General features: G+C 37.4%; 2 protein-coding genes, 1 long non-coding RNA gene, 1 other non-coding gene and 1 pseudogene across 4 annotated transcripts; 3 read left to right on the forward strand and 2 right to left on the reverse strand.

The window, feature by feature from the left end:
• Positions 1 to 318: 318 nt before the first annotated feature.
• Positions 319 to 1668, reverse strand: LOC125210519 (tryptophan aminotransferase-related protein 2-like; annotated as a pseudogene).
• Positions 1669 to 5111: 3443 nt separating this feature from the next.
• Positions 5112 to 6647, forward strand: LOC125211551 (uncharacterized). The gene is made up of 2 exons (XR_007174540.2): positions 5112 to 6333; positions 6399 to 6647. It is a non-coding gene; the product is annotated as an uncharacterized LOC125211551 (long non-coding RNA).
• Positions 6648 to 13783: 7136 nt separating this feature from the next.
• On the forward strand, positions 13784 to 15946 carry LOC125216942 (protein EARLY-RESPONSIVE TO DEHYDRATION 7, chloroplastic-like). The gene is made up of 3 exons (XM_048118735.2): positions 13784 to 14757; positions 14857 to 15023; positions 15446 to 15946. The coding sequence occupies exons 1-3, from the start codon at positions 13835 to 13837 to the stop codon at positions 15730 to 15732; spliced, it is 1377 nt and encodes a 458-aa protein (XP_047974692.1). The 5' UTR covers positions 13784 to 13834; the 3' UTR covers positions 15733 to 15946.
• A 647-nt stretch (positions 15947 to 16593) lies between these two features.
• Positions 16594 to 16667, reverse strand: TRNAI-AAU (transfer RNA isoleucine (anticodon AAU)). Its single transcript has one exon. It is a non-coding gene; the product is annotated as a tRNA-Ile (tRNA).
• Positions 16668 to 16708: 41 nt separating this feature from the next.
• Positions 16709 to 20010, forward strand: LOC125211031 (uncharacterized). The gene is made up of 3 exons (XM_048110704.2): positions 16709 to 16829; positions 18484 to 18597; positions 19503 to 20010. Exons 1-3 carry the CDS (start codon positions 16767 to 16769, stop codon positions 19632 to 19634), a joined length of 309 nt encoding a protein of 102 aa, XP_047966661.1. The 5' UTR covers positions 16709 to 16766; the 3' UTR covers positions 19635 to 20010.
• Positions 20011 to 21257: the final 1247 nt, after the last annotated feature.

Genomic DNA, 21257 nt, shown 5'->3' on the forward strand with positions numbered 1-21257 from the left:
TACTTGGTTGTGTAGTAATTTATTGAATGAAACTGAACTATGAAATCATCTAATCGTGCTTTATTTCAAGCTTCAAGCTTGAAATTTAACTATGATTGACAATTGGAGAGTTGATGATATAATTATGTACGTATTGTGATGTAGGGCTTTGAATAATAAGATTGTAAAGTATTTTACTGAATTAAGTTCGAAAGAATTTTTTAACACTCACAAGAAATTATGGAGTAGTCATGAAAATGGACGAGCACAAAACTAACAAAACTAATTAAAAGTTGTTTTATTGCTTACAAGAACCAAAGTACTGAGACAACTACACCACATGGCTGAAACAGAATTAAACTACGAACAAAGGGTTCAATGAGCTAGACGTTTAAAAATGGAGGAAAGCCTCTTTAGAAGCAAATCAACGTCTTTATCCCTGCCCAGCATACTAAGCCTAGCATAATTGCTGGGGCACCCGAAAGTCCCACCTCCTCGTACTCGAATTTTCTCCTCCTTCATTACCTCTTCTAGGTTGACTCCCTCTTGGGCCTTCATCCAAGCGTAAGCTGCAAAACAGATAATATCATACAATGTTGATCACCAACGTGAATGAACAGTCAAACAATCGCTAGACGTTCTTTACCTGGATGGCATTCGCTATAGTCTTGTTTGAAGTTGTTGAGGAGGAAAGTCAAGGACCTGCAAAACATCAATTCCATGAAGAGCTTCTCGCAACTTCTTCCACCGCTCAGCCATAACAGACTGCCCGGACTCGAAGAAATTACTCAGGCAGCTGTTGGTGGAGATCATCTCTAAGATGGTGATAGCTCTGAGTTGAGCTTCCTTGGACACCCCAATGGTGCTGATTTCCATGTACCTTACCATCCGCTTCGCCACATCAGGGTCCTTCACTATCGCCCACCTTCACATACACCAAAATTTTTTTTGAAACCAACCACATATAAAAACATATAAACAATGTCATTTAATGCCATGAAAACCAATGTATTTTTAGGTCCTCTACCCGATCCTCGCCCTGCATGTCCTATGCATTTAGATATGGTGAAGAGCATGACGTTTTGATCAATAGGCTTTGTGATGGCCATGTATTGAGGCCAGTAGTATGCAAGATCATGCACGAGCATGCCATTGGCTCTCTTCAACACATGGCCCCTTAGTTCACCATCAGGATTGTTCGGTGATGTGAGGTTGTGACCGTCTCTATGTAGGCTTTGTCATCGTTGTAAGCATGAGCATCGCCTCCCCACTTGAACAACCTCGATCTCATATAGTCTGCTATCTGCGGATAGCACTACAACCAACAAAGACTTAATTAGATCCAAACAATAGCTAAAATGAAACAATCGATGGCAATTGATGGGGATTTAAAGACTGACGGAGTAGAAGGGAGCCGCGGACACATCACTGATGGGGCTTGGGTGGTCGAGGGGTTCAGCCAGGGCGTAAAGGGAGGCTTGGATAAGCTGGCTTCCCAACCACGATGTGGCGACCTTCCACAACGGCGTTTCCGGCCAAATTGTGGAGATTCTTGATTTCTTGCTCGAGTTTAGGGAGCATATACCAACAAAAACTCTTGGGGTTGGAGAAGTAGCTTAGGGCTTCAGATGCTGAAATGGTGATTTTGAAATCATCACCAATTAATTTCCAGTAAGCTTCATACATGGTGGGATCATCCCTGAGATTATAATTCCATATTTCTTTAATTTGTCAAAATATAAAGAACAAAATGCACACATGAAGCAAAGAAAACACACACTGAAGTAGCACAAAATGTGTGAAAAACACATCAAAAAAGATTGTGTTACTGAATGCATATACACACAAATGATAGATCAAAAACACAACCACTAATTAAACAAAACTGAACACTCCTATATACATGAAGAGAGACCACATGCAGGCGATAGAAGAGAGAGAGAAACAAGGAAAAACACATAAAATGCTCAGTACACGCAATTTACACAAAAAGAGAGATCATAAAACAAAAATAGCAAAAATGAAGAAAAACAAAAACTATGCATACTTATCAAAATCGAGAATGGGAACACTTTGAATCTCAGGGTTAGTGAGCTTCGACTCGGTCGTTTTGATCACTTCAACCTCAGCGGCCGCCGCCATCGCAACCGCAGCCACGGAAGCAGCAACAGATGAAGGGACGGAGCTTTCGATCTGTGCCCACCATTTTTACTTCTTTTTTTCAAGAAAAATCTAACTAGTATGATTTTATTTGCAAAGTCTCTCTCTCTCTTAGACACAATTTTTGGGGCTGCTTGATCCCTTATTTATAAGGGTTGCACTCAGATGCAATTATATAACATTTTGTTTTTTTCTTCAAATACTTTATCGTGACTAAAGACTCATCTAACCAAATATTCATTTCTATCTAGCAATATTTAATACTTTTTACCTTACATTGATAGTTCTTATTCATTTTTTCTACATGGGAATTTAATGCAATATGCCACTCTAATTTGAAAGCATGGCTCTTTTTGCTAGGAAAAGGAAACGAGGAGAGATGATGGTTGTTGTGAATGATGAGATAAGAACAAAAAATCATGTAATTTGATATCTTTTGATAGTATATTTTTCTATGTATCTTACTCCTTTAATACAATATTAATATACATTCATAATCTCTATGTTTAAGATGTAATCTAATTTACATACTTGATATTAAGATTTATATTATGATATAGTGATATATTATGTAAGTGGAAATGTGAGAGTTTAAATATACAAACATGGTTTCTTACTTTCTTTACCGCAGTGAGGGTGTACATTCATGCGCATGTTCATTGCATATATACTACTATGTGAGGTGGAGTAGATGATAAGTACATAATTTTCCATCATACTACTTACTAACAACTATATTTTCTATAAAAAGAATGGCGAAAATGTATTTAAATACTTTCTATGCCTGTCAATATTTGTCTTATTTCGACCCACCACGGGCTTTAAGAAATCATAAAAAAAAGTGGATTATAAATGGAATTTAAAAAAAAAGGTATTTTAGCATTATAATGAAATGTGAGTAAAGTGTATTAGTGGAACGTGAGGTTCACGATCAAAAGTACCAAAAATAAAATGGGACAATTAACAAGGGACGAACGAAAATGAAAAAAATTGGACAATTAATAAGGGAAAGAGCAATATATAAAACTTTGATAGTTCACACTCCGTATATAAAAGAGAGACCATTTATATTAATAATAATATTGCATTGGGATATGTGTTTGCATGACAGTTACAACTCAAGCATTTCAACGAAATATGAGTATATATTGAGTTGACGTGATGAAGAAGTTTGTCTTTTTTTCCCATGAATCATTAAGTACTTCATAACAAGACAAAATATAGATAGGAATGGAGTAAATTGATGTTGCTTTTCATGTCACGACCGCACTTTCTAAGGATAGAAAGCCCGATTGATCGCGACTAGGGGAGGATGAAAGAAGCGGGGAAGAAAGGGGGAAACTGTGGCACGACTGAACATGAACTGAAATAACTTGGAATATATGTATAAATCAGAGTGCATAATACAAGGAGTGTAAACTCGACTTTTACATTGCAGCGGAAGAGTCAAGAGCAGATGACATCGTGTGTGGAGACACGACGCATCCAAGTACTATTCTATCGAAGGATCTTCATTTGTCTATGCTCAACACCGCCCGCCGTCATCACTGCTCAACCTGCACATTTTTAAAACATATGCAGGGCTGAGTACTTGGTGTACTCAGTGGACACGTGCCGAAATATATTTTACTGGAAAGAAAACTAGTTTTGTCAAGCCACTACTGAGTGAGCTCGGGGTTTTATCTTAAAAGGCCCGAGGACACTAAAAGCATTTTTATATAAAATCTGTGACTGTAGTCTATTTTTTCCTGGAACTAATGCCATATCTGAAATAACTCCTGGTGAATCGGAATGTATGGGCTCGTCCCACTTACAAACCCGCATTCACTAATTCCTGGTGAACCGAAATTCACGAACTCCTGGTCTAGTAGGGACGTCGCCCTTGCTAGACAAACAGATAGACAAAGTTCAAAACAAAACTTGGCAAGACAAAAACATACTGAGAACTTAAATAACTGAAAGCATTCACTTAAAATGAGAATGTAAATAACTGGAAGCATTCATACTTCAAAACATTCAGGGAACATAAATAACTGAAAGCGCATTCGTATAAGGCTCACGTAATATCATATCACAATAGCACTTTTCATAAAAACTGTACTCTAAACATAATACTTCTCATAAAACTGTAACATACTTTAAACTGAAAGCTCACTAAAAATATATTTCTCGTAAAAACTGTAACATTAACAGAAAGCCCACAATATACTTATCATAAATACTGTATATTAAACAGAAAGCCCACATAAATACTTCTCGTAAAGAACTGTACTGTAAATAGAAAGCCCACCTCATTAGCTTAATTTCCTTAACTTGAATTTCTCGCTCTGATCTTAACTTGCGGAGATAGTCCTTTGTGAAAAACATAACATAACAACATACTAATTAGACTCGAGACAAAATCTCATACTTAGGAATGCATGCCCTAATTAATTTCTTTTATTCTTTGCTTACTACTTGAAAAATTCTAGAACTTGCATATTAATTAAATTGGGAAATTTAATTAATGGCACTTCTTTATTAAACTTAATTATTTACGTGGCTCGAGAACGTCGTCTCTCTTTCCTCCCATTTCCTTAGTGGCCGCCCAAGGCGTCGCGGGGCGACGCCGGTCGACTTTCGCGTCTCCCACTTTACTACTTTATTTTCCCGGAATCTAAATAAATTATTCGGAATTTATTCATCGACTTTTCGGGCTTCAACTCAAACCATTAAATTAATTCCAATTCAACATAAATAATCTTCAGCCCAATTATTTAATCTCCGGCAAATCACTAATTTGGAACAACACGCTTCTTCAATTAAATTCCAGCCCAAATCCTCCACTAATAAAATAGGCCAACTCATTTTCTTGAGGCATTCTACTCTTCCAATTATTAAATGTGACTTAGCCCAACAATTAAATGGCCCACACTAATTAATTTCCTTCGGCCCAATTCTCAATTATACTCATCTCCCATACTTGACTATTCCCCAAATTCACCTTCCACTTGAAATCCCTAATCAGAAGAATAGAGAAGCAGCGGCGCCTCTCTTCCTCACGCCTCCCTCTTCTCCTGACAGAGACGGAACCTCTCTCCACCTCTCGCTTTCTCCAGCGATTTCACCGATGGGGAAGAAGGCGTCGCCTTTCCCTTCCGCCGGTTCCTCTCACTCTCGCTCGGAGAGCTCACGGCACCGCCGCCGACGTTTCTCGCCGTCCGCCGCTCGCCGAATCTCCGTCGCTGCTGCCAGCGCCCTGCATCAGCTCTCTGCGTCGAGCTTTCCGCCGAGCTTTCTCCCTTCCCGGCGAAATCAGCAGTGGAGAGGAGGCATCGCCTCCTCCGCCGCCGACTCTCCACCGGACAACCCTTCCCTTAAGCTAAGCCTTCTCCCATTTCCCCTTCTACTCAATTCCTTTAAATTCGGAGCGGCTATGTGTGTTTGCTTGAGTATTTGGTATGATTTTGCATAAGGATTTCCCAAATCCTATCACTAATTCTTTGAGAGCCTACTGGAATCAGTTTCTAACTGTTGATGTTGAAATCCAACTTGGGCAGTAGCAATGAGAAGATTCTTCTTGACTATTGGGGTTATTTAAGCTTTGATCTTGTGAGGATCGATTATTGTATCTATTCATTAGAATTCATGGTAGAAGCAATTTGTTGTGGTTCTGGGCAGAATGATTGTTGAGACTATTCCTATTTCTTCTAAGTCCTTGCACTATCATGTTGTTGTTCTACATGATACAAAAGGTGGTGTTGTGACTTACCTGCTATGCTGTGGTGATGAAACTGGAAGAGAAACTGATGTGCTCTTGATAGCTTAGTCTACTCACTGCCCCTTTCACAAAGCTCACTCTCACTATTGCTGGAAAATTCTCATGGTGTTTATGAGAGTGTTCATAGGTGGTGTGGAGGGGAATTTATTGGCAGAGTGTGTACTCGTGAGGCCTTAATTGGAGCTGTTGTATTCCTTTGTTCTCTTCTTGCAGCAATCCTCTTTATTATGATTGTGCAGCAAAACTTTAACTGAAAATTGGCTCCATATGGGTACCTAGTACTTAGCTAATAACTCCCATTGTTTGATTGTGGCCGGTACATATGCAAGGATGCAGGTTCTGCTATATGGTGTGAAGACTTGCAGGATTTGACTTGCCCCTTTTGGGTAAGTCTTTGGTCTTCCAACTAAAGAGAGGTTGTCTCCTTCCTCATGGTAAGAGTTTCTTTTAATTTCTTTTGTTCTTTAGTAACTAAAGCTGGTCTCTACTTAAATTGCAGCTTGGGAGAGGACTTGGGCTGCCAAGCTGCTGTCCGAAACGGGCTTGATGCCTCGGGCCCAACTGGCTGATCGGATAGGGCCGACTTATTGGGCTTCAAAAGGGCGTGATGCGGTTCACAAGATTAGGCCCATTGTTTATAGTCTTGTGATTATAGTCATGATCTTTCTTTCTCAAACTCATAAATTCATGCACTAAATTTTGTATAATCTGAAACATGTTCTTGATCCATTATTTATCTTGGGCTTAACTTTTCTTGTATTAAACGAAATTTGAAAATACTCTTGATCAATCTTAAATGTCCAATCCTCCTTTGATCGTCTTAACAATTATCTGTAAAAAAAAATTTGTCTAGCCATTCGGCGTCTCTTCTATAAGATCTTAAAAGATGTCAAAAACTTGGGGTGTTACATTTCATGTATATAATTTCAGTTACAACTTCTCTCCCTCATTGACCCATATTTTTTTAAGGAATATAATTTTGAATAAGGATTAGATAGAGACAAAATAAGGATTTAGATAGAGATATATATGGTAATAAAATAGAATACGCTTTTTTTAGATATACTCGTATAATGTTAAATAATTGATTTTTTCTAGTATTTTTAATGAGGGTTGAACAATGTCAATATATCTTCTACCAATGAAATAGTTTGTGTGTTAAAAGATATAAATTATTTATTTTCTATTATAAATTTGTTGTGTGTTTGTGTGTTAAAAGATATAATTTATTTTCTATTGTAAATTTGGTGTGTGTGTATAATGATTACTCGATAATATATAACAGTATAAACAATGAAATAGTTTGTATGTTAAAAGACATAAATTATTTATTTATTATTATAGATTCGTTCCTTCCATGTGTATAATGATTACTCGATAATATATAATGGTATAAACAGTGAAATAGTTTGTATCAAAATTAATAAATTACTACTCTCTTCGTCCCACTTTAGGAGTCCTAGTTGAGTTCGACGCGGGTTTTAAGAAATGTAAAGAAAGTTGGTGAAAAAAAATAGTGTAATTTGGGTCCTACTTTTTTATATTAGTTTTATAATAAAATGTGAGTGGAATAAGGTTAGTAGAATGTGGGGTCTAATCCAATTTATGGAATATTCCAACCAGGACTCCTAAAGTATGACACCCAAAAATGGTAAACCGGAACTCCTAAAGTGGGATGGAGGGAGTATATTCTTTTTTTAGATTTGTTGAGTGTGTATAATGAATACTCGATAACATATAATAGTATAACCAAATATTATCTATCTTTTGTCGTGAAAATAGACAGGTTATTGCATGACCAGGTCCAACAACCAACTAATAACGACGCAAATGCCGAAACTACTTTTATGACAAAAATGTTGTTCGACAATGGTTAATGATAACAAACATTTTCCATCATTTGTCAGTTAACTAATTTATAGGTCAGAAAAGTCGCTGGTCAACCAACGACATATAACGATACAATATACTCTTTCTATTTTGGAATTAATGTGTATATAGGAACGGTCACCCCGCAGCAGTTAAGCAACAAATGATTATTTCTCGTATTCTATCGTGAACGAACACTGATCATAACGACAGAAACAGATATTCCTAACTATCATGTTTTAGCCTACAATTCCTAACTATCCTGTTTTAGATCAATATGGCAATATGTTTTAACCCAATATGATGAATAGGATGATATAAAAATAAAATACGTAAATTAAATAACAATAGGTAAAAGAAATAAAAAATGTATTGATAATTGTAATAATTAAATTTAATAAATTACAAAGTTAATGTAATTAAAAACTCCTAACTTAAATAAGGTAAAATATATATAATCGAAAGCTAACAATAAAATTACTAAAGTACAAGAAACTATAATACGAAGACTAAATATTGACATGAAAAATGAAACGAAAAGGATTTGGGCTCAATTTAATATTTTTAATCTTTAAAGTTAAACTACAGCTAGAGTATAAAAATTAAAATTCAGTTACCAACTATTCATATCATTTTTTTCCAGCTATATTTAATGATTTTTTTTACCTTACTTTGATGGTTTTTATTCATTTTTGCTACGTGGGAATTTAATAAAATATTCCACTCTAATTTAAAAGCATGTCTCTTTTTGCTAGGGAAAAGAAAACAACGATGGATGATGAGATTAGAACGAAAGATCATGTAATTTGACATATATTTTGATTGTATATTATGCCATGTATCTCACTCTTTTAATACAATATTAATATAATTACTATGTTTAAGATGTAATCTGGTTTACATGCTTGATATTAAAATTTCTATTCATTATGATCTATTAATTGCATTAATTGAAATGTGAAAGTTCAATTAGATACTGTAGACAGTATGGTTTCTTTCTTTCTTTTATTATATTTTCTATATAAAGAATGGCTAACAAGTATTTCAAATAATAGTCACACTTTAACTATCTTTTAGAGACTATTTAAATTCTAATGAATTTGTAGCATGACTATATTTACCTAAACTGTATTACTTTACTTAGTTATTGATGACTCACTTAAAATTAATCGAGTTCCTTTTTTTTAATTATTATTACAATTTCATACATCAACATTCAAAAATATAAAATCACTCTAATAATAATAATAAAAAAAAAACAATAGTAATAGTAATAGCAATAATGTATTGGAATACGTGTAGGAAGAGATGTTACTATTCAAGTTTTTTAACAAACTAGTGTTAACACCCGTGTTCACGCCATAAAACTTTCAAAAAACTCTAAGATAAATGAACTCAAAAATTAGATGATAAAAATTGTATAATTATGCTTGTAGACCGAAAATAAATATCTAACAAAAAAAACTTTGTAAATATTAAAGACAAACGAATATGTGTCTATTAACAATCGGCAAAGAATTTTTAGACGACAAACGGTATGCACGTGAAGCTGGTTTTAGTAGAAGATATAGCAATAGCCGAAAGAATAAGATGACAAACGAAGTAATTTGTAAACAATTTGTATGCTTTAAAACTGGTTAAACTGATGAAGCTCGTTCAAAAAATCGAGCACCGACTGGTGGTCCGATTCAGGTAAGCGATCATGGTGAAGTTAGAACTGATTGTAAGACAGAGATTTCCATTGTCAAGCAACAAACTGGATCTGAGTGGAGTGTTAGCGTCTTTATGGAAGGTCATAATCATGGACTTTCTACTCCTTCAAAGGTCCATTTACTTTGATCACACCGTAGTGTTTATGCTGTGAAGAGAGTGTTAACTCAACAATTTTCAAAAGCTGATATACCAACCTGTCAACAATTGCAACTATAGGAGATGGAGTATGGAGGCCCGAAAATGTAGGTTGCACAGAAAGAGATATCAAGAATTTAGAATTAAGGGATGAATAAAAGAGGATCGATGATGAAACTTTGATAGAATTCTTTACTTCTGAAAAGGAGAATAATTCATCATTTTTCTTTGACTAAGAGACAGATGCAAATCATGTATTCAAAAAATATTTTTGGCGGATCCTAAATTAAAGGGAGCTTATGGTGTATTTGGTGATGTTGTTGTGTTTGATTCCACTTATAACACTAATAAGTGTGGAATGGAATGATTTTTACACCTTTCGTACGGGGTTGATCACCATTATCAAACAATAGTTTTTGGTTGTGGATTTCTAAGTGATGAGAAAACAGAATCGTATATATGGTTACTTAATAAGTTTATGGAAGTTGTGCCAATGATACGTTCTTCTACGTATCGGGAGAAGAAGGCAGCTGGAGCGGCATTGGCGATAGAGAAGTCGCGCTGCAGGGATGGTAGCGGGGTTTAGGGCGTGAGGTTTCTAAGGTTTCAAGAGGAAACGCTAGGCAGAGAATTTAGAGAGAAATAAATAACTAATGTATTGTATTTCTTCTTATGTGAAAAAAGTTACAATCTCTCGTACTTACAGACTTGACTCTATGCTCGACTCTTGACATTAACTTGAAGAACAATAATAAATTATATTCCCTCCGTCCATGAAATGTTGTCTAGTTTTGTCATTTCGGTCCGTCCGTGAAATATTGTTCACTTTGTTTTTTTTCATTTTTGGTAAATGTACTCTACTTTCCACCAACTCATTACACTCACATTCTATTATAAAACTAATATATAAAATGTGGGGCCTACATTCCACTAACTTTTACCATTCATTTTTCTTCACATTTCTTAAAACCCGCGCGGAGTCAAACATGGAAAACATTTCGTGGATGGAGGGAGTAATAAACTAAACAAAAAGGATAGGATTGGGCTGCTTAGGCCTCTATGGGCTTAGATACGGTGATGCCCGGGAAACACCTTGTCCTCGAGGTGGAGAGTAGGAACAGCTAGATGGTGAAGTTACTCAAGCCTTTATCAGCAGTGGTGCGCCTGCGCCGGTGCTAGAGATGCTGGAATTGAGCAGCGAGTTCGGAGATGTGAGGTAATGACGAGATTGCGCCAATGCCGCTTCTTCCTTGTCCTGTTGTTGTTGTTCGAGTGCTGCTTCTTCTTCTTTTATACTCTTGAAGTATCCCATCTTCCCATTGCAGCGAGGGTAGATCCCGAGAGTCCTTCGATGTTAACGAGCCACAGTTTCAATGTCGTTAGAGTGTCCACTATACAGGAGCCGCGGCCGGGCCACGGGAGAGCCGCGAGCCGTGGCTCCCTATAGTGAGAGGGGTGGGCAGCCGCGGCGGGGGGGGGGGGGGGGTGGACGTGGGTTCGCCACGTTCGTGGCCTGCCCGCGGCGCTTGGGCGCGAGCCGCGGCCCTCCTATAGTGCCGGCCACTCCCCTTTTCAGAATTTTTTTTTTTTTTTTAATTTCTTCTACAAATATACCCATTTTTCCCCAATTTTTTAAACCATTCCAATCTCCACTCTTTTCATTATCACCAATTATACTTTTGAAAAATGAGTTCCGGCGATGAGTTCCAACAATTGGTGGATAGGGAGTTCGATGAACTCGTTCAAGAGGTGCAACGGGAAGCAGAAGAGGAGGAGGCGGCGGCGGCGGCGTTCATTCGCCCGTTCTATCATCGGGGCACACCATCGGTTGGTAGAAGACTACTTTGGCGATAACCCTCGTTACCCAGCAGAGATTTTCCGTCGCCGCTTCAGAATGTCGCAACGGCTATTCATCCATATAGCAAATACATTGGCGCAGCAGTACAGGTGCTTCACATTGCGCAATGATGCTACCGGCCGACCCGGGTTGTCGACATATCAGAAGTGTACCGCTGCAATTAGGCAGCTTGCCTATGTCGGACCCGCTGATATGTTCGACGAATACCTACAGTTGGGTGAAACAACTGCTCTGACGGCGCTGAGGCAGTTTTGTAATTGTATCCAGACCATCTTCGGTCCGGAGTATCTACGGAAGCCAAATGCCGATGAGTGCCAGAGATTGATAGATATGCACGGGCCAGTGCATAATTTTCCGGGGATGATGGGCAGCATCGATTGCAATCTGGAGAAACAGCTCTCGCCGCATCCTAAACCGTCGGCGAAAAACCGGCGCGCCCCACCGGGGATGTTCGGCGAAGTAGTCCTCGAACAGACGTTGATGAGCTAGGACATGCTCTCGACGGACGGATGTCCGTCGGCGGATGGGCCTCGTGACCTGCTCTTGGGCCTGCTGTTCGGCTTGCTCTTGCTCATGTATTGCACGAATACCGGCGAGAATCTGGTTCCCGAAAGCAAACATTGCGCGTTCCATAGACCGACCAATATCTTCCCCGGGAAACATTTTGGAAAAGTGAGTGAAAGAGATATTGCTATGGAGAGAGAGTTGAGAGAGATGTGTGAGAGTTGTGTGAAAAATGAGTGAAATGAAGGTATATTTATAGAATTGAAAAAGAAAAAAAAAATCAAAAACGCGTGCTCGGGCTCGGGCGTGATCGGGCGCGCCTCTGCAATGGGCGCCCGATCACGCGCCCGATCGATCGGGCTAGGGATCGGGCGCGACCGAGGGCTACAATGGATGCCCGACCGCGCGCGATCGGGCATCCATTGTGGATGCTCTTAAAAAATTACTTCATCTGTCCCGCTTAAGATGACACGTTTTCCTTTTTAGTTTATCACAACTAAGATGACACATTTCCTTTTTTGGAAACTTTCTCTCTCCAATTAATACACTCAACCACTTTTTCTCACTCCTATTAAAATATCATTCTTTCTTTATCTACTTTAATACTTACATTCACATTTTCTCTCTCCAATTAAACACTTTAATCAATAACTCCTAAAATCTCGTACCGCCTAAGAAATGTGTCATCTTAGCCGGGACGGAGGGAGTAGGTTATAATTTAGGCGCTAATAAAACGTAAGTAGGAACTTAATCCGGTCAAAATCAACTAAACTGGCGTTGTAGTTAGTTTTGAACGGCGCCGTCCAAAAAGAACCAAATCTTACCCGTTTTCAGTTTTGTAAGATGAAATAATTCAAAAGATAATTTTTCGGATCATAATCGTAAAATTGTCATATATTCAGGATCATTTTTGCCCTTACTTTTACTCCGTCCGTTCCATAGTAATAGAGTCATTTTGTCATTTTGGTACGTTCCATAGTAATAGAGTCATTTCCCTTTTTAGTAAAAAGTCAACACATTTTTCAACACATACTATACTCTCTCTTACTTTATTCTCTCTTCATCTCTCTACCTTTTTCAATTCAATTTTACTCTCCCTTTACTTAACTCATCTAACAAAATTTTTTTAATCTTCGTGCCGAAAAGAAACGTCTCTGTTACTATGGAATGAAGGGATTAGAAAATAGCTAAACTAGAACAATTAACAAAAAAAATTCATTTAATCAAAATAATTTGATCGAGATGAAATAAAATAACTCCAAAGTTCACGTACGAAAATTTTAAAAAAAATGTATTAAGAAAAATCAGAAATTATTAAAAGTTTGTGTATTTTCGAATAAATAACCAGTCATATGGTCTTGCTATATGTTAGCATTATATGATAATATTACGATATCTATTCTAAATTACCTTTAATTTGATTAGAATTATATGTATTATAGGAAAAAAAAATGTCAAAGCTAAAAAATATCAATAATGCTAAAATTCAGTAAATTATATTTTGGGGATTGATCTTTAGATTATAATTGAGTTTTATACTAGTACATTAAATATTGTTTTGCGATTTGTTTAAGCATATTTAAAACATATTTTTATGTTTAGAAAATTGAGTTGACTGGAATTGTATTATGATTGGAGTAGTAATTAAACAAAATCAAATCTCAAAGGCAGTAAAGAGGAACAAGTCTATACTGTATACATAACACGATTACAATTAAGAGTTAACAATACATTAATGAAAATGATCCCGCGTTTCGTGCCCGGGAGCTTCCTTAATCTCCGTACACCTCTCTCAATCTGCATTTCCTTAAATTTCATTTCATCCTTGATTTTTTTCCCCCAAAACCAGAACTCCAATGGCATCGCCAGATCCCAACCCTAATCGCACCCCAATGTACCCCCAAATCAACCCCACCGCCCCTCCTCTCTACCCCACCGTCCACACCAACGACCTACACAACCTATTCCCCTCTCCGCGGAGCGAAGGCTACTCCCCCTCCGCGCCGCCCGACTCCGCCGAGGAGTCCTACTTCACCATCCCCGGCGCCATCGTCCACCTAATCGACACTCACTACTCCGTCGAGCTCGCCGCCGGAGATCTCCAGATCATCCGCCTCCGCCAGGGCGACAACACCGTCGCCGTCCTCGCCGCCATCTCCGACGAAATCGAGTGGCCGCTCACCAAGGATCTAGCTGCCGTCAAGCTCGACGCTTCGCACTACTTCTTCTCCTTCCAACCCCCGCGCGACGGCGACTCTTCCGACTCGAGCGATGAGGAAGGATCGAAGAAAAACAAAAAGAAGAAGAAGAAAAAGAAGAAGAAGAAAGGAGATGAGAAGGAGAAGAAGTTAAACGACGTCGACGTCTTAAGCTACGGCCTCACGATAGTTTCAAAAGGCCAGGAGGATTTGCTCAAGGAATTGGACGCAATCTTAGAAAATTGCAGTAATTTCTCTGTGCGGAAGGTGGACGAGAAGGCGGTGGTCGGCGCTGCAGCAGAGATCACTCCAATGGAGTGGGAAACGGATGCGAAGAAGAGGGAGGAAGTGGAGGGCCAGTGCGCAGCGTATTGGACGACGCTGGCCCCAAATGTAGAGGAATATAGCGGAACAGCAGCAAGGCTGATCGCCATGGGGTCAGGGCAGCTCGTTAAGGGGATATTATGGTGTGGAGACGTCACAATTGATCGGTTAAAGTGGGGGGATGAGGCTATGAGAAAGAGGATGGGTCCTAGTGAGAAAGCTGAGATTGATCCCAGCACTTTGAAGAGAATCAAACGGTTTGTTTGTGATTATAATCCATTACTATTAGTTATCATCCCTAATTATACCTTTTAAAGGTCGATTGATGTTGGATGTCTGTAATTTGTTGTGTGCAGGGTTAAGAGGGTGACGAAGATGACTCAGAAAGTAGCAACAGGGGTTCTTACAGGCGTTGTGAAGGTCTCGGGATACTTTACTGGTTCTCTTGCAAACTCAAAAATGGGGAAGAAGTTGTTTAAGTACTTGCCAGGGGAAGTTCTTCTTGCTTCTCTGGACGGATTCAGTACGTCTAATAATCCTTGTTTCTATACTTTCTGTTTTGCAAGTGGCATATATGAAGCATTATATCTTTAACTGGTTAGCAAGTTCCTGTTGGTTAGTTTGTAATTGTATCTTTCGTAGTGTATGTATACATGTATGTGTGTGAATTCACAAGTGGTCAGATTATCCCTGTTTAAATGGATTAAATAGCTATACACCACGAAATTTATCAACATATGTAGTGTAACATAGAGGTCCAAGTAGACAAGCAGCGATGATCACTTTGAACCACTGAAAGGTTGAGATTTCATGGATGAGAGTTTCCTTGGCTTGACTGCTAATAAGGGTTCCATTCAAGTTGTTGTGGCTTAAACTGAGTGAACATGGTCTCGGGTTAAAATTAGCTTCCTTGTATTTATGTATCTATATTTCTTGTGACAACAGGTAAAATCTGCGATGCTGCTGAAGTGGCCGGGAAGAATGTGATGTCCACCTCTTCCACAGTGACAACTGGACTCGTCTCACACAGGTATGGTGACGAGGCAGCCAAGGCAACGAGCGAGGGGCTGGATGCTGCGGGGCACGCTGTGGGAGCTGCATGGGCAGTGTTCAAGATAAGACAGGCATTGAATCCGAAAAGTGTGTTGAAGCCTACAAGTTTGGCCAAGTCTGCTGCTAAATCCGCTGCAGCAGAGGTGAAGAAGTCAAAAGCAAATAGCTCAAGGTTTTGATGCCAAACTATGAAAATTTGTTGTGATTGTGTTGTGCTATTGGATTGCAGTAAGGTAGATGCAGACTAAGGTCTCTGTTTATTATGTATATCCTTGTATCTTTTTCCCTTTTGAATCTTCAGCCACATTTGTAAATGCTTGGAGCTATTTGGACTGGGCTCAAAAAATCTTGATTGTTACTGCAATTGTTTTGTAGTATTCAGTTCCTGATAAATTTTTTTAGTATTACTATTGACTAAGTAATCAAACTAATCCTCTGCACTTGTCACGCTTATTTTTTAAGTTTGTTATACGAAAGATGTAACGTTTCTCTTTTTGAAAAAAGTCTTCTTTCATACTTCATTCGTTTTATAGTAGTAATAATTTTAATATATTATACTTCATGTGTTGACTTTTACTACAAAGATAAATAACTCCACTACTATGAAACGCACCAAAATGACAAAATGACTCTACTACTATGGAACCGAGTGAGTATTAATATAAATATATTATTTTCTTTCCATATTTAACATACAAAATATCTCCTAAAATTCCATACGTATTATTGGAAGGAAGGGGTAATAATTTTAATTACTGAACTTATTATTTTCAGAGTAAAGAAGCTAATCCAATCAAGAAGAAAATAATTATCATTACAAACAATTGGACAAATAAACAAAAAGAGGTAGTACTCCCTCTATTTCATTGTAGTGAAGACATTTCTTTTTGGCATGTGATTTAAAAAATATTGTGTTAAGTGATTTAGGTAAAGTAGAAAATGAAAGGTAGAGAGATGAAAAAAAAATTAAGAGAAAATAAATGTGTTAACTTTTGCTAGAAAAGAAAATGATTTCATTGTGTATAAAGATTGAAAAAAAGTGGCCCATGCAGGTTTCGAACCTGCGACCTTCGCGTTATTAGCACGACGCTCTAACCAACTGAGCTAATAGGCCGCTGTTGATAATTTACAAATATAACTAATTATAATTTGGCTGATTGTTTTGTTATGTGAAGTAATCGTATTTGTTCGAGTAAACTGGCAGTTGTTTCGCATGTCGTCAGAGGAGCAAAGGAATTTGGAGGGATTCACAGTTCCAGCCATGAAAGACTACGAGGTAATTCTTATTATACCTATATTTACCACCAATTGTATGGAATTTGGTTTTGTTCAATGCTCCTAGGTATTGGACCCTTTTCGTGTTGTTAATTTTGTGTTGAACCGCGGGTTAAGAGATTGGATTTGGACTATGGCAACCAAACCTCTTAGCTTAAATTTCCATTCTTTAATTTGGGGAAAAAGCTTCATGAAGTCACTTTTGTGTACTAGGATTCTGAATCTAAATATCTGTCCGAGTTTTATGTGATCATTAATTGGCTATTGAGGGTTTCGACATGAATGGCAATCAGAATCGAAATGCAGTCAAACTCTATACATTTTTAATGACTAAAGTGTAGAGAGTTGAGATTGATAATGAACTGATATTCTGCTTGATGTAGATTTTTTGGTTAATGGTTTAATTGTATTGTATGGACTTGGTGATTGGTTTCTTTTAGTGCCATGAAGATAAGGGTACTTATCGCGTTGAGGGAAGTTTTGTGTTTTAGGATCAATGACTGCATTTTTGGTCACTCCATACGTCCGTATCATGCCATCTTTTATGAGCTGATATCTACCAGTTACACGATGTTCTTGTCTTGGTGTAAGGGATCTATAGGTCTTGTTTATATCGGCTAGCTAGAGACAGTTTCCTAGATCCTGATGGATAAGTTAATTTCTCAAAGAATCTTCACTTTGAAGTTTGAACATTTTAGATCAAGCTGAAAGAAGAGTATGCTAGAGTCTGGAACTCATTGCATACTCTTCTCTGAGGAATTTCATGCCGTATTGTAGGATCTAATATTCTTGACAACACATCTGTAGCTCTGAGACAATGTGTGTAGTATGCAGTTTGTGTATTTTATATGCGATTATCTTGTAGGTGTAGCCTCACCTAGGAAAGGCAGACGACACTTCCAAACCTAATCCTTTGCTTAACTTCACCCTTACAACAGTCAGAGTATACTCGAAAAAACGAAAGGGTTAGATCAAAATGAGGATATTCTTTTGATATCGATATGCAGAAAAGATATATTTTAGTTTATTAAGAGTCTTGCTATTAGTTGAGTCTTAGAGATAGGTTTATCGTTTAGAGTTTTATTCAAGTTGGAGTATTTGGTAGAGTCTTATGAATAGCTATGTTCCCTACTTTTGAAGTATTGAGAAATAATTAGCTGCGGCCTTTTCAGAGGATGGCCTCTTAGTCATAGGAGGAGTATTTGTCTTTTGTTTTATTTATTTTATTTCTGTTCCAGCAGCTTCTTCATTATCTATCATGCCTATCGTACCATATGTTTTGTATGCCGAGATATTAGCAAATGCTTATGGTGCTTTCGTCTATTACTCTTCTGTTGATAACCTGAGTACAAAACAACTGTAAGAGCTTAATCTGGTAAAGCTAAACTAGCTGAAGCCTCGTAAGAATTCTACTGCAGCGAATGTGAAGATTGACTAAGACCAAAAAACAATAACACCCTAATACTCTGTTATCCTAGTTGGGGAGAATATCCTAATGGTGGTGAAGAGCCATTCTGTAGTTGTACTCATTTATTTTGTGCAATAAATCAGATCATTTTCCCAAGATCTCAACTTTCTAAAGTTATGTTTCCTTTGACAAGTAAGAAATTCTGAATCATCATATTTGGATTAATTATCTGTAAACTATGTTGTAGATTGAAGAAAAGAAGCAAGCTGCTTCAGATGTCATGTTTCAATATTCAAAATTTGCTCTTGCGTGTCTTGGAAACCAGACTCGGCCATGTGACTTAAGGTTGCATCTGATGAAGGTATGCTCTTACCCTTTTTTCTGTAACTTTTCCATATTTTATGCTTATCTGGATTCCAGGGTCTTGTAATCTCCCCTACAACCATGCTTTCTTTTAGGACTGTTTAGGTTTTATTTTCAATAATTTATTTCTAATGTGTTTTGGGGGTACTTTGCCTTGATTTATGTCATCGGGTCAGGCAGAGGGATATGAAGTTGGGTAGTGCAGAATCTTACTGTATATCTTTAGCAAAGTAATCAGTTGGTTCTTGAATAAGATCTTACATTAATTCTATTAGTAAAAGTGGATTATCTTTGTTAGCAGAAGATCTTACAAGACTAAAATAAATTTCTAGCAATACAGAGAAATGAATTTCAAAATCTAAGCTATACAGCCTTTTCTTTCCACTGTGCCCTTCTCTCTCTTAGGTTTCATCGTGTGTGTGCGCGTGCACGTGTGCATAAAATTTTTAACTGCAAGCATATATGTCATTCTCTAATTTTAGCTAAGATCGAAGCAAGAAGCTGAATGGTTAGGTGCTTTGTGAAAACTATATTAGCCATGTCAACATCGAAGAAGCATTTTGCTTTAGTAGCTCCCACTATAAACTGAAGGGAAGGAAGAAATACCTCTTTCATACTAAAAATGCTGAGGAATGGGTTCAGATTATCAGATATCCTCCCACTGAAATAGTGACCATAATAAAATGAAGGCATTATTTTCCAGTCTAAAAGATGGGGTTCCTTTCACACTCCCTTTTCTTCAGCTTTATTTGTGTCAATTATGTCTGGATATTCTATGATTGGATGCTTTAACTGTATCAATTATCTCTAGCTAAATTTCATATAGCTCAACTAAATAAATAAGCTAATTAACAACAAAACGAGTTGGTCTCATTCTCTGGAACATATTCTTGTGACATACAGGAGATATCTGGTTTGCCGACTTCACTGAAAAAGGCACCATCTCACGCCGCCGCTTCTCCTGATGTTATGGGAGAATCGTCTAGCTCAGGCACTGCAAGGCTTGACAAGGCAGATAGTTTTAGAGCAGTCTGAGATTTCGTTGCTAATGAGTTTGTCGTTATTATCATGAGGCTGGCTTACTCCTGCTCTGCCCTCCTCATCTTCAGTGAATATATGTAAATGTACTATTGTGACCTTGGAACTCGCATGTCTGCATTCATCCGTTGTGTCATAGGGACGACTGCCCACACCGTGATTATAGAGCATTTTGTACGTTACAAGCACACTCTCTGTTTCCGGGAGTGCATTTAGATGATGCATGAATCAAAGGGTGACTGTTCATGAATAACATTCTTTTCTGTTATGGGTTCTAAGTTTAAAGAGGACATATGTGGTAAGATGGGATGTTATGTATGGAACTCTTGATTTGAGTCTGATAAGTACATAGTAATTCGTATATGCAGGAAAATCAGGGTATGCACTTTTACTATCTACGTAATTTCACTGAAAAAGGCGTAATCTTCAGTGAGCAGATGTCTTTATTCGTAGGCATTCGTTTACTTTTTTTATTTGATTTTTTTTGGATGGTAAATGAATTCAATTTTAAAGGCCGCGCGCCACGAAGGACTTGAACTTGACCTCAGGTATTAACCTTTTTATCGCTTGGTCAACTCACACATACATATCGGCATTCATTCAGTTAAATAAAATGCATGCAGAGATAAAATGAATGTGACAATTTTGCTAAGCTCTTACCCGGCCTAAAGTTAATTATATAACTATTACATAAGTTAGAGAGAGTGATTTTTCTATTTTTAAATATGTGTCATTTATAGTGGGACATCCTAAAAAGGAAAATGTATCGAAGAGTGTGACAAAGTGAGTATTAATTTTATTTTACTTCTTCTGTCTCACGTTACTTGAGTCGTTTCTTTTCGGCACGAGATTTAAGAAATTTGTATTTAGTGAGTTAAATAAAGTAGATGAGAAAATAAAGTAAGAGAAAGAGTAAAGTAAAAGAAAGAGTAAAGTAAGTGCAATTAGATGTTTTGTTTTTAGCCAAATAGGGAAATGACTTAAGTAACTTGAGACAACCCAAAAAGAAATACGACTCAAGTAACTTGGGACGGAGAGAGTAATAAAATGTGATTGGATTGAGTTAGTGGAATGTGGGCCTACTTACCATTCATCATCCGATTCCCCCATATTTATGCTAATCTCTATCCCAATTTTATGTCATTGAAATATAGCAATAGTAACACAACCCTGTCAATTCAATTTCAACAAAGATAAAGTATGGTAAAGCTATAAATTCAAATAAAATACTTATTCAAACAAAAATTTGCCTATCATGACTAAGCGTGCGTTATGACTATGATTACACTACAAGGGAGTCCCCGAAGTTGGTAGAAAAAAAGCATTTTGTTCATGCAACATACTCGAAATATGATTTTTAGAATACCAATCCTAACAACCACGTGGATGGTAATATGGCAAGTGCACTCAACACTAGCTTTAATCTGGCATGAATTGTTTGCTAGGAAAAAACAAAAAATGTTAAAATTTTGTGTACTTAACCCAATGTAAATTGGGTAAAGCATGAAAAAAAAGGAATATTTATCTATAAATACACGAACTTTTAATATTTTTTTATTTTCCCCTAAACTTTAATTGTTAAATACTATAAATATATGAAATTTGAGCTTTTTTATTATT

Source organism: Salvia hispanica, chromosome 3, assembly GCF_029641045.1.
Source record: "Salvia hispanica isolate PSC_SH4W2 chromosome 3, Shi_PSC_v1, whole genome shotgun sequence".
Classification (NCBI taxonomy): domain Eukaryota; kingdom Viridiplantae; phylum Streptophyta; class Magnoliopsida; order Lamiales; family Lamiaceae; genus Salvia; species Salvia hispanica.

Excerpts from the sequence above, each read along its gene's own strand:
- LOC125216942 (XM_048118735.2), top strand. The coding sequence starts at position 13,835 with ATGGCATCGCCAGATCCCAACCCTAATCGCACCCCAATGTACCCCCAA. Across the intron at positions 14,758-14,856 it reads ACTTTGAAGAGAATCAAACG|GGTTAAGAGGGTGACGAAGA; the intron begins GTTTGTTTGTGA and ends TGTTGTGTGCAG. Across the intron at positions 15,024-15,445 it reads TGCTTCTCTGGACGGATTCA|GTAAAATCTGCGATGCTGCT; the intron begins GTACGTCTAATA and ends TTGTGACAACAG.
- LOC125211031 (XM_048110704.2), top strand. The coding sequence starts at position 16,767 with ATGTCGTCAGAGGAGCAAAGGAATTTGGAGGGATTCACAGTTCCAGCC. Across the intron at positions 16,830-18,483 it reads CAGCCATGAAAGACTACGAG|ATTGAAGAAAAGAAGCAAGC; the intron begins GTAATTCTTATT and ends ACTATGTTGTAG. Across the intron at positions 18,598-19,502 it reads TAAGGTTGCATCTGATGAAG|GAGATATCTGGTTTGCCGAC; the intron begins GTATGCTCTTAC and ends TGTGACATACAG.